Source organism: Daucus carota, chromosome 5 (assembly GCF_001625215.2).
Source record: "Daucus carota subsp. sativus chromosome 5, DH1 v3.0, whole genome shotgun sequence".
In the NCBI taxonomy this organism is placed as follows: domain Eukaryota; kingdom Viridiplantae; phylum Streptophyta; class Magnoliopsida; order Apiales; family Apiaceae; genus Daucus; species Daucus carota.
In genome coordinates, this window is record NC_030385.2 from 44560507 (window position 1) to 44578307 (window position 17801).

The following is a 17801-nucleotide window of genomic DNA, read 5'->3' on the forward strand; positions in this document are numbered from 1 at the left end:
TTGGAGTGAACTAAATACTATATTCAATAATAATAAATTAAGAGAACCTAGATAATTTTAAATATTTTTTTTAAAAAAAAAGGGAGACGAGACTTCTAAATTTTAAAAAATTATTAAAAACTCATTAAAACCTTAAACTTTTACATATTTTTTAATTTTAAAATTAAAAACTTATTTGTAGAGTCCAGCCCTGGCATCAAAGATACCATTTCCCTCCGTCCCAGTAAGTTATATACATTGGGATTGGAAGCGGAGACCAAGAAAAAGTGTAAGAAATAAATAAAGTTAAATGGAAAATGAGTAAAGTGGTGGGACCCATATATTTTTTAATAATAGATTTGAGATAGTGGAGGAAGGTAGTGGGTATAATAGTGTTTTTATTATTATAAAATTGAGATAGTGGGAGAATGTAGTGGGTGTAGTAGTGTTTTATATTATAAAAAATTGCTATTTTGGGAATGTATAGAAATGATGGGACATCCAAAAAGGAAACTGTATAGAATTGATTGGGACGAAGAAAGTATAATTTATATATTGTGTTCGGAGTGGTGAGTGTTATAGAAAGCATCTCTGAGATTAATTATGCAAGCGAGCACATATGATTATGAAAGAGAAGGGGCTATCGAGGATCGATGCCTTTGCATGAGAAATCCACGTGAATGACTGACAAGATGCGGTGGTTGTTTATAATTAGGATACAATAATGAGTAATGACGCTGTCACCCGCCATTGGTTGCCACGTGACCCCCGATTTTGTTCCTTTCCTACGTGGCCATCCACGTCACTTCATCTCCTTGTTTTAATTTATTCATTTAGTTACCGAATTTTGTAAAAAGTAACCAGGTTTGTAAAAAGTAATCTCAGATTTTCTCCAAATATTATTGTGTCATCTATGTAATCTTTAATCTTTCTAGTAATAGTATATATGAAATCAAATTGTAGGCTGCATGGTGGTGTTGAGAAAATTTTGAAAATCAAATCAAATATGTGTCCTATAGTGCCATTTAAATTCACCTACAATGTTGATAAATTCAAACTCAGAGGTTAGATATAAAAATCTTGCAAGCTGAGAACTAATAACAGGGCCGGATTTGAGGGAGTGCAACAAGTGCAACAGCACAGGGCCCATGAAAATTTAGGGCCCCCAATCTATTACTACTTCTTTCTATCTTTTGGTATACTCATGACAAATATAATATAATATTAATATCTCTTTAATTTTTACTATTATTTTATTTAAACACTAATTTAAGTCTCTTTAATTTTTACCATTATTTTTACCATTATTTAAATATAATATAATATTAATATCTCTTTAATTTTTACCATTATTTTTATCATTATTTAAGTCATATTTAAGTCTAACTACTTAAAAAAACAAATTTTCAATTGTAGTAGTCTAATTTTGTTTATGATATCATGTTATATTTAATAATTTAAAATTTTGTTTTGTCATTTGGAAGGGCCTCATTCTTAAAGTCAGCACAGGGCCTCAAAAAAGTCCCAAACGGCCCTGACTAATAACCTGTCAGTTTTGTTTCTCACTATGAAAATCGGTTACAAATATTATCAGAGAAACGTACTAAGATTTAAGACGATAATCATCGTTTAATTTATTATGATAGAAAATCAGTAATAAATACAGTAAATTATTACTCCCTCTGTCCCTCTCATTTCTTTACCGTTACTATTTTGGGATGTTCCTCTCATTTCTTTACGTTATTATAAATAGTAAGTTTTTCGCATCATTACACCCACTATCTTCTCTAACTATCTCATATTTAACAATAAAAACTACTATTACACCCACTACTTTCCTCCACTATCTCAAATTTATTATTAAATATTAGTAGGTCCCGCCATTTTACCCACTTTTCATCTAACTTTACTCATTTTTCATACATTGTCTTGGTCTCCGTGTCCCCCTCCAATGTAAACAATTGAGGGGGACGGAGGGAGGGAGTAAGATTTATCACTAATAAGTACAGTAAATTATTGAAATATCATTGGATCCCGAAAAATATTATTACAAGTTGTTTATTTTAAATAAAGATAATTGATATCACACATTCTTATGATTACAAAAAGATTATGAGTATTATTATTTCTTCCGTCTCAATATACATATCTATTTTGACTTTTGACTAGTTAAAAAAAATTTATATATATCATATAATTGGAAAAAAATATCATTGGCCAAAAATTAACCAATTTGACTTATCAAAAAGTAAAAAGGACATGTAAATTAAGACCGAGATAGTATATAGTAGAAATTCTTCTGTATTTAATTTCTTTATCCCAATATCTCCCATTAATGTTATATTAGGTTGCCCAATAATTGTTGATCATGAAATTCAGTCAACATTGGGTTTAGTTTTTTTTTTTTTTTTTTTTGCTAATTAACATTGGGTTTAGTTAGCCGCCTTGGACAGGCAATTTTTTTATATTTTCACTATGGTCGTATCGTTTGAGATTTCCTTTTTTCATCATTTGTGGCATGAGGTTTTCCGTTTTTGTCACTATGGATATGGAATGCAAGTAGTAGTGCAAAAACTGCAGACGTGCACTCTTTCTGTTCTAACCTATTGCTTCTTATACCATAATTCCACCTGCAAAAAATATGTGAAGTTTGGTTTATCATATACTATATATAATATAAAGAAGAGATGATGGGTCTGAGGTTGAGTAGTACCTGATGTCACAAGTTTTCTCAATAAAATACAGAGGATGAACTTAATATTTAAAAATATGCCATTAAGAATTTAGTAAAAACCTATATATAATATATCCCTGAGGTCAAGGGACCGTTTTCCCATATAAAACTTATCGTGAAATATATGGGAAGAAGGCAGTATTGATATACCACAATCCTAAAATTCCAAATAAAAAATCTCGTTAATATTCATTAAACAAAAGTTGCACAAAAATAACAGGCAAATCACCGATTAACAATAATTTTTAACAGTCAATGATCCCGCATATACAACAAATGATAAGTAGATCACTGTTCAATAGTACAATCTACAAAAAATGCGGCAGGCTACTAAACCAAAATTTCTAGAATATCAACTCACATGATAAACAAAGCTTAAACCTGCAACCATTGATAAAGATTAAAGCACCGTCCGTGTGGACATAAAAAAGCAAGATAAAGAACAATAACAGGTGTATGATGATTACTTGTGATTACCAAAACAAATGATGCATTATAAAATCCAATCCGATAGGGAAAAAGAAAAGAAGAGATACTAAAATAGGGAAAAATTGTAAGGGTAGGTTGCCTCCTGAGGCAGGTTCCAATGACAGTAGTGCTTGTGTCTCAAGGATCATGCTTCACTAAAAGCCATTTATTCTTCCCCCATCCCCTCCCCGATCCCAATTTCCAATCAATACAAATCCAATCTATGACAGGAGACACACAACAAAACTCATCAAAATCTAGCTATCTCAATCATATTCATATATATATGTATTCTATATAGCGGTCAAACCGTTTATGAAAAGCCCCATGTTAGAGTTGCACTAGGGTGCCAACAGCTTGTCGTGTAGATATAAGGCATATACACAGTACACTGTATTTATCCTTTCATGGTCCAAGTACATTGTATCAAAACAAAAAAAAAAAAAGTTTTTGGATGAATCTTTAACATGAATCTGTGTACTCTCCTTTTCTCCTTCCCTTCTCTATATATCTTTATTAAGTTTTTGAATGAATATTTTTAACCTTGTGAAGAACGATGCTTAGATAAGTTGCCACTTCTAAAAGCCGGAAACTTCCTATTAAGTACAAAATACAACAGTAACTAAATATAGAAATAAATATAACAAGGTTATGTTTGTTTGTACAAGTAATGCTTTCATATTATTGATCAATTTACTATATTACATATCATATGCAGATTGAGTTCTATGGAGACCATTTTTCTATTAACAGACCTTGGAGATTATGTTCTACTTGCAGAGTCTCCAATAAAAAAGTGGTCTCGGTGTAACCCTTTCCTGCCATATTTAATATTCAATTATCCAATGAATCACTCTTTTAACACCCAGAGCCAAATACTAACATATAAATTAAGAATAATTATATTTATAAAGTTATATTTGTGCGTGAAAAAGTAAAGTGGGTTGTGTTTCAATTGAAGGGAAAGTTAATATAATCAAGAAACATTATATCATCATAAAAAGGAAATTTTTTGTATTGTTTTGCGTAGAGAGAGGATAAGGCGGTGAAGGACAGGCCCCATCATTTTAAATTGTAGCTTCCAGTGAATTATAGTAAAAAATTATAAGAATACAACGGGGATTATATGAATTAAGGAAGAAACACAACACTCTAAACATCAGAATGTGTTTAGTTTATCCCAACTAAAAACAAGGATTCAGATAGAAAGGGGGGGCAAGCTACTAGAAACTTAGAGATACTTTAACTAGATCGGCCTCTGATATAATCCTGTAAAATTTACTTTATGATTCAATCAGAGTTACAAGATCGTATACAGATAAAATCTGGGGAGACTATTACTTTTCTCTTCTGTACCGTAGAAGGTCATTATTCAAACTCGTAATCTGACAGAGTTACTAATCTAACAGAGTGGAGTAAGGGAATACAAATCCTATTCCTTTCGATTTATTATCAATTAAATAAAATCTGCATCTTTGAGCATCAAAGCTAATCCGCTTAGACTTCAGTAGTTTCTGAAACACCAGGAATGACAAACTAAGATTATTATTATAGGTACAAGAAAAATGACAAACTAAGATTATCGATTTAGTATTATTATCATAGGTACAAGAACTAAAAGACTATTTGTTGTACCACCACAACAACACAACCCCAAATCTACAGCTTTTTCTATGGTGAAAAGAGAGAAAGTCTACCTGGCTTTATCTAATTCAGTAGGTAGCCATGACCTTCTTGAAACAAGTGTTTATGCTTTTGTGGACAAGAATCACCTGTTATTAGTGCAAAATACAAATTAATTAGTGTCATCTTGTTTTTCCCCAAAAAAAACAAGTTAAATCCATAACAATTGCACTATTAATGAAACTGAACCTTGTGAGCGATCGTCATAGCATTTCACAACAACCATGTCTGATGTACGAGTTCCATAAATGCATGATATCAAACTTTCCTTCCATACGAACATTTTCAGTTTCCCTCGATAATCTTCCCCACATTAAACCGACAATCACCAATCCCCGCATTGACAATAATAGGAGATACATTGAACTTTACATTAATTTGGGTCGCCTTGGCACATTGGGAAATAAAAGCCTCTGCACACTCCAAAATGCATCCTTCATGAACACAAACCCTTATTGACAATAACTTGGTGTCTAAAAATACGTCAAACCAGTTTGATGTGTCAAGAAAATGTTTTTCTTGACAACACCATACCCGGGGAAGGGGTTATCATATAAACCAGCATGTTGTTCACATCTAGTGATCGCCCTCTGAACCTCACATTTCCTTACCAGAGAACCAAATGTCTCTAAACTCCTCTTTACTTGACAATCTTATACTAATAAAACAACTTCGATTTGGTCTTTCAATACTAAAATAAACACCTAGCAGTACAATATGCCTACGGATTCATATACTTTTTAATATGTTACACCATTAGGTGCTTGAGAAAGGAGCTTCTTCGTGAATCTACTACTTGACTTCATACTCTGTTTCTACCTTATCTTACCTCCACTATTTGATCTTACACTCACCATTCCTAACCCACACATTCTTTTTGAGCAGTGCATGCATATAAATCAGACACAATGAGGGGACAAAGAAGTGACCTAGGGTGCAAAGTGAATTTTTACTTGCGGACAGGAGAATTTTTTTATGCAATGTCGATATTTTGGATCTACACCACTAAAAGAGGTCGTGCGACTTCCATAAACTACCGAATGTTATTTAAGTCCAAGATTTTCAAGGTCTTACCACTTGAATCTTGATAGTATGTATTTATCAGATGGAAAGGACAAGCATTGATGCTCTAGAAAAACAATAATAAATGAGAAACATATGAAGTCAATTTAATTTTTTGTGAAATTACGAGCTGGATTTATTTGACAAGGAAATTACTTTCTACATCATTTATTCAATATTTATCTTCTTCAATGTATTATGTGTGATATCACTGCAAGATTCTGTTGACATGTGATATCTTATACATATATATTATGTACATTGTCAAATATGACAATTTTGCATTAAGTACTCATCAAAACAAAATATGATAGAAACATAGAGTTCAAACCAAGTCATATCTATGAAATAATACAAATAACTAAATTCGAACTGCTTCTGATAGATTAGAGATACCTGACTACAGATATTAGAGAGGTGACGGAAACGAGATAGTGGACGTCGGAAGTGAGGAAGTGCGTCATTTAAAACAAAAGGAAGCTGATGAAACAAGGCCAGCAGGCTGAGCAACCACTGAAAATGATCGAGTCAGAACTCATATCTCGAGTTCCTCAAAGTCCAATTGTCATTTGACTGGCCATTTTGATCTTAAAACCCTGTCGATCACTAACATTATGACAATAATAATCCACACACGAGTTTTATACAAAATACACACACATATTTTGTTTATGAAAGCTCAAAGATTAAATTATTGCACAAATTTAATACATGCCAAGTGAAGCATTTCTTTCATGTATCAATTCGATTAAATATATAAATAATTGAACATCATGCTACTATCCTGTAGTATATTGTGTGTTTCCATCAAGTTACAGCTCCTCTGGTTTCCAATTTACATATCCATTTCTGACCTATGTTCCCATATTTAAATAAGTTCCTATTTTTTCCCATCTAGTAGCAGCTCCTCTGGTTTCCAATTTACTTATCCATTTCTGACCTATGTTCCCATATTTAAATAAGTTCCTATTTTTGCTCCGCATTATTAGTAAGAAAATTTACAGTATAATCTAGAGAGAAAAAAATTCCTCCCCAAGTCAGGCGAAACCGGCCGGGTTAACTACATCACTACGTCTCACCGATTATATTACTACGTTTAACAGATCATACAACCCTTGATTTTTTGCTGTTCTTATTGCACAAAAAACTCTCAACAACACAATATCTCAATTTATTTTATAACAATAATCTCTTTCAAAAAAAATTCTCATAATCCTTTTCCCGATAAGTACAACTTTTGATAAACCTTCCTTTTTAATTGTTATTTGCATCAACGCAGCAAGTTCTCAAGTTTACTCACTTTCCTACTGAGGGAGGAAAAATCAATAAATTACACCTGGACAAAAGCACAACATCAAGAAAAATTTTCCTGGTATTATATATAGTAAAAGCCCAAACTACGGACATGAGAGAAGCATGTCATAAGTTTAATATTTATTTTATGCGTCGTACAATATTGTTTATATCATGTGGCAGAGAGACCAACACCCAGAGAAACATAAAAAAATGAACCGTCATCGAAATGGCCGACATGAACACGTCTAAATGGCTGAAATGAGTTTTCAAATTTTAGAACTGTCCTAAAATTACATGATCCAAACATTAACGTCATAGTATAAAACAAAACAATGTCACCATTTCCTATTTGATATCTTCAGTAAGATACAATATCACTAATGCATGCTTATATTAAAATTCCTACCTTAAATATAAAAACTTTTAAGAAACCTAAAACTGTTGAAAAATATACGCAAGTAGCAGGAAACCCCATAAGATAATAGTTGATTAATATCCAGAAATGTTTTCATATTTTCACCAAGTTGCGGTCATGGGCTAGAAGAATCGTACACTGAAGGATCACTGAAGTATGCAGTAATAGCCTTCAATCTGCCATTCAAAAAGTTCTGCTCAACCTGAAAACATAGATATAATTAGAACTTTGTTAAAGCTTGCAGATTTCTCAAGGAACAATATCTATGCCATACAGGAACACAGATCAGAGACCCTAAAGGTGAAAACATTTCCCTATAAGCTTTATAGGAGTCTACTCAAGACTTCATTTCACAAGAATAATAAGCTGTACTAACTATGAACCAAGAGCAGATAATCAGAGATGCTACATAACTGAACACAATTATCCAAAAAAATAATTTTTAGCAACCGAAATCGAAGAGTATACTGCCCCAAACACGTGTTATTTTATTAATATCAATAAAAATAGTAGGAATAATTAAATAAACTCTGCACTTAACTATTTAAGCTCCAACTGTCTTTCTTTTCAATAACCCCCCCCCCCCCCCCCCCAAAAAAGAAAAAAACAGAGAGAGAGAGAGCTTTTAATGTAATATCTACATCCATACTATGGTTACTACTGTAATTTAGTAATTTACATGTCAAATGGGCCATATTCGTGCTTTTATACTACCACCGCTCCTATTGATCCCAGTTTATCTCAAAATTTTAGTAGAGTTGCAAGTATAAGATTAAAACATTACATAAATATGAAACTACATTTCTTGTACTATCATCTACAAGTTTTAAAAATGGTAAACCACAAATCAATAATATTAAAATTGAAGTTAAATTCTGGTCAACATGACCAAAAGGACGATTAAAAAGGAACTGTAAAAGCTTTTATTCAAGGTCCAATTTGATCTCCGGTATATTAATGAACTAAAGTTGACAAAGAATTAAGAAATTGTAAGTCGTTGCAGCCTCAAAGTACAATCATATAAAATGAAACATTTAAGTAAGTCATTACTGCCAAGAGTAACAATACGCAAGTATAACATAAAAGTTTGTCTGCATACCTCCAGTGACCAAGGAGGGTTTGCAGACAGTGACAACTCAGCCAGCTGGTTAAGATTGACATTCCTGGGTAGGAACATGACTATCCTTGGAGCAATTTGTTTTGCAATGGTAAATAGTTTATCCCTGACATTAGTACATACAATCATAAAGTTAGAACTAAAGCTCCTAATTATAAAAAATATATATAATTTAATGGTTACAGATTCAAGAGTTGAATTCTATACCCATCATATGGCTTGAGCATGGTCTTTAGATCAAAAGACTTCACTTTGGAATAAGCAGGCCCTCCCCATGGGGGGGACAAGAAAACAGTATCTGCCTAAGCACATTACAAATTTGACATGGAAAAGTTAAATTAATGACTGCATGTAAAAGGTAAATATAGGAAATAGATAAATTATGTACCATCACAAAGTTCAAGAAATGAGTGAGAGGGATTAGATTGAGCAACTTCACACCTTTAGAGTAGATGCTAAAAGAAAAGAATCCCCTCTAATGAAGTCAACACACTCTTGAACCCCATAGATGGCAGCATTATGCTGTGCATATTCAATCTTCTTTGGATCAATATCAATCGCAATAACATGTTTACACCTGAAAAATGAAATAATTACCATATTTTTGTAACGCGAGTTTTAAGAACGTACAAATGGAGGACAAAGAGTCCTGAAACGAAATACTATTGTGAAATCTAAGGAAGAGATAACAGGCAAGTTGTCAATCTATGCGGCAAACTTTCATTACTAAAGCCTTTCCAAAGCTCCCATAACAAAATACCCGAATGATACTAGAATGACATCCTATTCAAAGAGTAGGATGTGCACGGGTATGTTTCCAAAATATCATGATATTTAGGTTTTTCCCACAGGAAAAAGAAATGAGGCTAACTGAGAGTTGCTCTTGACATATCATCTTCAGCTGTATACAATTAATATTTTAAAGCAACTGTATAGTATTTATCAAAAGAAGGCCTAAAATCAAGAAAATAATTTAGTACAAAAACTATTCCGCTACCCTAGAGGACAAATGATACCAGACCTGGAAATATCTGACACGACACAAATAACACAAACACGATATTATGGTTTAGTGTTTCCGTCTGGAAAAGTGCAAGTACAGATAACTACACAACAAATTTAATGTCGTGTTTGGGTTTTTATCTCAGGTACACAACATAAATATAAGATATATTTTTTATATAATAAACAATAATATTATAATAAATAAAATAATAATATGCACTAAAACTTTAAAAGTAAGATAGTTATAGTGAAAGGGTTTTAAAAACCTTTAAAAACGATATACACATTAATGAAAATGAAATTATTGTGAAATTATGATATGATAATGTTTATTTTTATATTATGCATGACATGACACGAATTAGCATGGAATACGACAAGAATCCATTTAGTGTCGTGTTTGGACAGTACACAGATGAGCACGAGAATACGACACTTCGACATGATTGCCATGTTCAACTAATACTCGGAGTAAGAGACAATATGTTAACATGACTGAGATGGAAATGGAAAAAAAAAATTGAAAAGTAGAGTCACAAAGCTTTTGACTTTTAAAGTTGTACATATTGCCCTAGGATAAAATAACTTTTAAAATAACTTTTAAAGCTGTACATTTTGCATAGAATCATACTTCTAAATAATAATATAAGTATATATTGCCCTAGGAGTTGGGGGGGAAAAAAAAATCAAAGATGATTATACTCTCTGGTCCATTTTGCATGTTGCTTCACTTTTTTCACATATTTCCAAGATCTTCGACTATTGGTTAAGATTAATATTTTTCAATTTTTATTTCTTTTAATATATATATACACACACATATATATACATACATATATATATCATCTCTTATGTAAAAAAATAAAAGAGAAATATAAAAATATTAATTCCAACCCTATAGTCAAACCTCTTAGAAATACATGAAAAGGGTGAAGTGACTTGCACAATGAACAAGAGAGAGTACTAAACATATTATTACGAGCATCACCAAAATAAATTTTGTAATTCCCACCCCCGCCATCAACCAAATTTGATTTTTGTGGGTTAAGGAAAAGCTTATGCGTGATATAAGGGGAAAGGGATACTCTGCACCATGATTTTGTGATGGTGATTTTTGATATAACTAAACTACATAACTAAATGGAATTGCCATTGTTACTCACCTCAGTGCAAACTGGATAGCATTCCCACCAACTCCAGTGAAACAGTCAACAACAGTGCCACTACCACAACGTGATGCATGATGCTTTGCTATAAGCTCTGGGGTGACAGAGAACCATCCCTCCTCATCCATTCTTATCCCACAATCGAATTTTGAGAACAATTGGTATCTCTGATGCCAGTATTTACCAATGATTGGTGAAAATTCCTCACCTAACTCTTGATACTGCAGCTCTAAGAACATACATATATCAAGTAATTACTATAAGAGGTATAATTTTGTAAATCTCAAATAAAATGTAATTTGCCCACTCATTTAAATAAATTAGATATGAAATACACTCTTAAAATATACTTATCCAGTTGCATTCAATTTTGTATTATTAAACATGAATGTCTAGATTGCAACTCTTATCATCCTCTTGCACGAAGATGTATGTAATTTGTTTAGATCTAAATGGTCACAGTGGAGGTATATAATTAAATACAATTATACAAATCCTAAAATCATGTTATGGCACAACATTCAGAACACGTACTTCAACCTAAACATTCTGCATATCATGTAGGATGATGAGATATGGGTGCCAAAGAACTCCAAGAATCGAAGAAAAATGTAAACACCAAGTGACACAAAAAAATGATTGATTATATAAACAATATTGTTATATTTAACCTATAAAAAAGTTAAACCATTAAATCTAGAGCAAAGAAACTTGTATAAAAGGCGCCTAAAAGTCGGTCAGCCATCAGCAATTAGACAATGCAATTTCCCCATGTACTTTCGCAGTGTTGCTGTATCCCAAACTCCAGAGCCAAATACAACCAACTGAACGTGTATGTCAGTCCAAGTGTACACACGACACAATATGGGCACAAAATTCAATTATGTTTAGTATATATATAATATATATGAGAAAAGTTATATGGAGACCACTTTTTTTGGAGACCGTGGAGACCATTATGTTCTGCAAGTAAAATATTGCATAAAAACATTGCAAAACTCATAATTTTGCAAATCAAAACACATTATTTTGTGAAGTATGTACTACAAATATCACGAATTCATCAAAATTATTGAAGAACATCTATGTTTAATAAGTAGAATGTGTATGTTCTGCAAATTGAACAAATGTTCTGCAAACTAAACATATTGCGCAGGATAAAATATTTTATAATATTCTACATGCAAAACATACATGATAATCAAGATTTTAAATGATATAATGATCTTTGTACAACATTATTTGCAAATTTATGAGTTTTGCAATGTTTTTATGCATATTTTACTTGCAGAACATAAACGGTCTCCACGGTCTCCAAAAAAAGTGGTCTCCATAGAACTTAACTCTAATATATATACACATATATGAATAAATACATGTTCAGGTTACATAAATCATTTACGCAAACACAAAAATTTAAGTGTACCAAAACACGACACAGAATTCTGAGAACACAAATGTCAGGAATCGATGGTTCCTGACATAGTTTTGGTGTATTTTTGTGCTTTTCTATTGTTTAGAATAAGAAACGAGGCAGAAACAGTAGAATTTAAAGATAGATTCAGGTGTTTAGATGCAAAAACAGAGTAGAATAGATCAGAAATGTAGAAAGAGAACAGAATTCAGTGAGGAACTTGAAGGGAAAGACATATTTTTAGAGAGAGTTTATGTTGATTGAAATAAGTCCCATTTTCAAATATTTCAATCCTGATCTGACATGTACAATGCTACTTGTATTTATCCTACTAGCACAGATATGTTACTAATCCTCCTGAAATGACATTTATACCCTTTCAACTCTACTAACATCCCCATACTACAACTATAGTGTGGCTAAAACAGCCAGATCCTGACAATCCTTCCCCCCTGAAACAACCGTATCCTCATAGTTGGTCTTGCACTTCCCAGCTGCCTTCCACACGAATCAGTTACATATCCACTATATTTGCTTTTCTGTTCATGTACACTTCTTTTCAATTGAAACATTTCGCATCATTTGTTGATATAAAGAATTCCATCACCAGCAAGTTGAGCTTGCTGAGAATCCTGGAAACACTAAAATCAACTTGGATCAAAGATAATTAATTTATACTTTTGACTTGAGGATACATGAGCTTCAGTTCCCATTACCTTTACAGGGCTATCTGGTGTCAACATAGAGTGCATGTGGATATTACAATCATTCCACCCCTCAGGCCCTCACTGAATTAAGATATTGTTCATCAATCTCACAGACAACTTGGTTAGTCTCCTCGTTAACTTCTTTAATATTCTATCCTTGTATTCTTGGTGAAGTTGCAAGTTGAACAGATATTATCTTCCTCCTTAGTTGAGGATTCTCCTTATCCATTGCAATATTCCTCAAATTACTATCCTTCAAATTCTTAAGTTGATCAACGTTTGAGATTATCATTACAACTTCCTCGAGTTTCACCTCAATCCTGATCATATCTCTGAACTTGATATTAACACCTTTTGATCCTTGCCAAAAACACTGATTTTCATACCCAAATTATAAGGAATTTCAGCAGTGGGAAAATCTTTGACAACTATTTTAATAGGGAAATCCTCGAGGCTCTTAACAATCTCACTAGTAGGAATCACTAAAAATACTGCTTCGATGCCCCTTGTTCCGTCAGGACATCGAGAAAATTATTCAATACATCTCAATCTTCAGCTAAAACAATTCTCCGTCCGAATTTGGTGTTGAACAAAAGCTTAGTCTTGAGTGAATACTTGACCAGGTGATTCACACAGAAAAGTTCAAGCTTCCCTCATCACTAGTTATCTTTACTTGAATTCCATTCGATAAATGTTGCTGAACAATTTCAGCTTCCTTGTCAGAGACTTTTGAGGAAGTTACACCTTGACATATTGAAACAGAGCAAGGTGGGGGCTGCAAACTCAGCTCATCCAATTTTGTAGAGGCTATCAGTTTTTGTGGTTTCCCACAGTTTTTGAGTAAGAAACGAGGCGGAAACAGTAGAATTTGGAGATAGATTCCGGTGTTTGGATTCAGAAACAAAGTAGAATAGATTATAAATGTAGAAAGAGAGCAGAATTCAGTTAGAAACATGTAGAGAGACATAGTTTTAGAGAGAGAAACAATAGGGAGTAAGAAACAGAAGAATTTAGAGATAGATTCAGGTGTTCGGATTGAGAAAAAGTAGAATAGATCATAAGTGTAGAAAGAGAACAAAATTCATTTAGAAACTTGTAGAGAGACAGATTTAGAGAGAGAACCATAGAAAGAGATAGTGAGTGCTTTATTGTAACTAAGTCCCATTATCATATATTTCAATCCTGATCTAAATTGTACAATGCTACTTGTATTTATACTACTAGCACAGATATGTGACTAATCCTCCTGAAAAGACTTTTATACCCTTTCAACTCTACTTATATGATATATCCCAATATACTACTATTAGAGTGTTGCTAAGACACACAGATCCCGACAACAAACACAACTTTTTGTGCTGTATTTTTGTGTATATTGTCAGCCTGTGCATGTCAGGTCTAATTTAAATCTATGCAATTACAAAACACACTAGTATACGCGGACAGCAGCAAACCTTCATTATCAGCCAAAATATTTCTCCGCGATCGTTCTCTCCTTGCTTTCTTTTTCCTAGTATGATGGGTAGTACAGCACTGAGCATCCATCCTATCCTCTGGAGAATTTATATGTGTAAGACATGGATCAAAACTATGTGCATTCTCGGTAAGTGCACTTGCCACTCTGAAACCAAATAAGTTTGAGTCACAAGCTCAATTAACACCTTAAACTTTTTATACAATAAAAAGATACTTATATGTTTAAGACGGGACTTCATAAAGACATTTTAGGATATACTGAACTAGCAGTTGCATACATAACAACTACCACTTCCAATAAAATAACTGAAAAGTAGAGCTGAATAACATACATTTCCATCTGTTGTGTGTTGGGTGTTTTGCCACTAATTTGATTCAATTCATAGGGTTCATGCGGAGATTCAGCAATGCATCTCACATCGGATGTAATCAAGGAATTATTGAAATTGTCCGCAGTAAGCTCTTGTACCTCTAAGTTCTCATTAAGTGACTGTCCCAAAAGTGGATCATCTGTTATGGAATCAAAAATGTATTGTAGATCAACTGAATCTAGTGTCTTGCTGTTCTGAGAAGAAACAGCACAAATACCATCCATTTGATTTGCATCAATACCCATCACTTTCGACTCATTACTGTAGTCAAGATATACCAAGTGTTCCATCCCTTCAGGTGGTTCCCATGTACTTTCTTGGGTTCTTACATTAAAAAAGTAATTTCTAGAATAGAAAGAATCCCAATATGCTTTCCAATCTCCAAAATCATTAATACCTTTAGGGTCTATGATATCAGGATTTAGTTCTGAGAAATGACTAAAGACAGTGGATTCGGGACTCTCAGACTCATCATATGATACTTTTCCATAATCTGCACAGTGGTTTTGTACTGAAGGGTTAACAGCGTCTACACTATCACAGTTGAGCGCTTCTGTAAACAGTGAACAGGCAGAGTCAGGACCCAGTGAAATCCTATCACAGATTTCATTCAACAACTTCTCACATTCTTTAGATTGGTTATCCTCTGAAATGCAATCACTATGAATAGTGTCATTACCAAGTGCTTGAGAAAATTGAGGATCCCCAGCATCACGAGACTTCAGATCTTCTGATAGCTCGGTCCAGATATTTGATATCGACTTCCCAAAACCTGTACAATTACCTTCGGAGACTTCAAAGTACGGAGGCTCCGTTAACCCTGATTCTTGATTTTTCTCAGATTGACCACTGCCATCATTTTTTATCAAAAAACTGCTACTAAAATTTCCATTAGCCAAACTAATTGAACTGGATTCCATTACAAAGTCATTCTTTGACAGATTTTGGTTGCTAATAGAGCCACAAGACTGGCAGTACCTTAATTCCTCAGAGGTCTTTTTGCTACCCCTATCTTCTATAACTGCAGCACTGACAACTCTTTTGGTCAAAGTAGCTAGATCTTCCATTTCACTTGAGAGGAATTTAACATCCATTGATGATTCGTTTTTGGACATGCAACACAATAAACCACTAATTTTATCATGAATGATTTTGGGAGAACTGATTTCATGCTCACGCACTGTAATGGAACTGCGAACCGCATCTTTAATTTCTACGTCAATGTGAAGATAATTCTTATTGGTGTCCTTTCTCTTCCCACGGATCATATTATTCCTCTACAAAATTAACTCACAAGTGTCAACATATTTTCAAATTTTGCAAACCTAAAATTACCAAAGGTGAGATAGAACACACCTTATTCGTGGAAAAGGATAAAGGAAGACCAAGTGCATCCATCTGTGCAGCAAGTTCGACATCCTCTATAATAAAACAAGGGACAAAACCAACTCAATTACTCAATTAGTGTCTAAAACCAACATCAAATAAAAAACTCAATACGACAAGCGTATCAGCACTACTCAAATTATCAGATAATCCTATTAAACAAGTATTTATTTTGTCAAATCTAATAAACAAGTATTTATACAAGAAGAAAGTGTGAAAAACTTGCCACTGCTCATTGTTGTCGTACTTAAACCAGCATCAACCGTCTGCAAAGGTCTCCGCATCTAAATAATTTCAGAAATTAAAATCAAATATATAAGATAAAATACCATAATTTAATAAAATTTGGGGGAAATTCAGTACTAGATTAGCTTACCTATTCCTCATTCAAAGTTTTATACTTGCATTAGTCCATGTAAATCAAAACAAGGGCTCAGTTTCCAAATGTAAACATAATAATGCTTTATCTGCCCCTGTTAATCTTCTACGCATGTGTAGAAGTTTTTCCGTAATTTAAATACATGACAAAAAATAATGATACAACTAGCCATTCTGATAGCTTATGCTAAAATTGGTAAAGTGAACTATTAAAGCCGATATGTATACGAATCTTGTGTTGAAAACACCAGCTTACTTGATCAATAAAGATAATCTGGCAATACTGACATTCTTTCAATATTATCAGTATGTTCAAGTCTGCTAGTTCCTATGATAGTATATGCAATAGAAAAAAAAATAGCAGAATAAACAAAACACACAATCTGCCTTACAAGATCATCCTCGCGAGACTCGGATTCACCTCGACTCCATGCTGAAGTTTCATCCCTGTAAGATCAAACAACATACGCAATTAGATTGAGTAAAGAGTAGCGAGGATCTGTGTTGTTAATCATACTTACTAGCCCTAAAATCTTAGTTAACAAGCATATATAATAGTATAAGTGTGTGTGTGCGTGCGTGTGTGTGTGAGAGAGAGAGAGAGGGGTAGAGGAAAGGGAGAGCGAGAGAAAGAGAGCGAGGAGAAAGAGAGAGGGAGAGAATGAGGGAAGGGGGAGAGGGAGAGGGAGAGAGAGAGAGAGAGAGAGAGAGAGAGAGAGAGAGAGAGAGAGAGAGAGAGAGAGAGAGAGAGAGAGATGAGGGTTACCAGAGACGACTCTGAGTGAATTTGAAGAGGGAACCCAGAGCTTTGATAGCAGGTGATTGTTGGAGTTCGAATTCCATAGCGTCTGTAAGTAGTTGTTAATTTGAGCTTTGCTCAGAGGGTTACACGGTGCTTTAGAGAGTGAACTCAATAATCAACACTATACGCGGAGAGATATGAGAGTGGGCAGGGGTAACCCGCGCAAAGGCCGATGATAAGCCCAAACATATAATTGGCCCGTTTGGACTGTGTTGGATAGCCCAGTGGTGGGTTTATCCTCTGTTGACCCGGGGCATCCGGGTTCGACTCTGGCTCACCCCGAGAATTATTAGAACAGATACTAAGTTGTAAGGCATATAAGCATGCATTGTCAAAAAGGGT

General features: G+C 33.6%; 1 protein-coding gene across 7 annotated transcripts; it reads right to left on the reverse strand.

Moving 5' to 3' along the window:
- Positions 1 to 2876: 2876 nt before the first annotated feature.
- Positions 2877 to 17626, reverse strand: LOC108223023 (uncharacterized). 7 transcript variants are annotated; one of them, XM_017397055.2, is made up of 16 exons: positions 17424 to 17626; positions 17050 to 17104; positions 16506 to 16563; positions 16250 to 16314; positions 14855 to 16170; positions 14501 to 14667; positions 10923 to 11154; positions 9196 to 9331; positions 8962 to 9056; positions 8737 to 8860; positions 7775 to 7839; positions 6323 to 6532; positions 5054 to 5277; positions 4879 to 4953; positions 3937 to 3999; positions 2877 to 3094 (listed from the first exon to the last, which is right to left on the reverse strand). In XM_017397055.2, exons 1-12 carry the CDS (start codon positions 17498 to 17500, stop codon positions 6478 to 6480), a joined length of 2445 nt encoding a protein of 814 aa, XP_017252544.1. In that variant the 5' UTR covers positions 17501 to 17626; the 3' UTR covers positions 2877 to 3094; positions 3937 to 3999; positions 4879 to 4953; positions 5054 to 5277; positions 6323 to 6477. The 7 variants fall into 7 exon arrangements, with proteins under 7 accessions (XP_017252544.1, XP_017252545.1, XP_017252546.1 ...); XM_017397056.2 differs by lacking the exon at positions 3937 to 3999; XM_017397057.2 differs by lacking the exons at positions 2877 to 3094; positions 3937 to 3999 and adding an exon at positions 4420 to 4695 and having other exon boundaries at positions 6323 to 6522.
- Between the last annotated feature and the right edge of the window lie 175 nt (positions 17627 to 17801).

Excerpts from the sequence above, each read along its gene's own strand:
- LOC108223023 (XM_017397056.2), bottom strand. The coding sequence starts at position 17,500 with ATGGAATTCGAACTCCAACAATCACCTGCTATCAAAGCTCTGGGTTCC. Across the intron at positions 16,171-16,249 it reads TATCCTTTTCCACGAATAAG|AGGAATAATATGATCCGTGG; the intron begins GTGTGTTCTATC and ends TTAATTTTGTAG. Across the intron at positions 9,057-9,195 it reads TTTTAGCATCTACTCTAAAG|GCAGATACTGTTTTCTTGTC; the intron begins GTGTGAAGTTGC and ends TAATGTGCTTAG.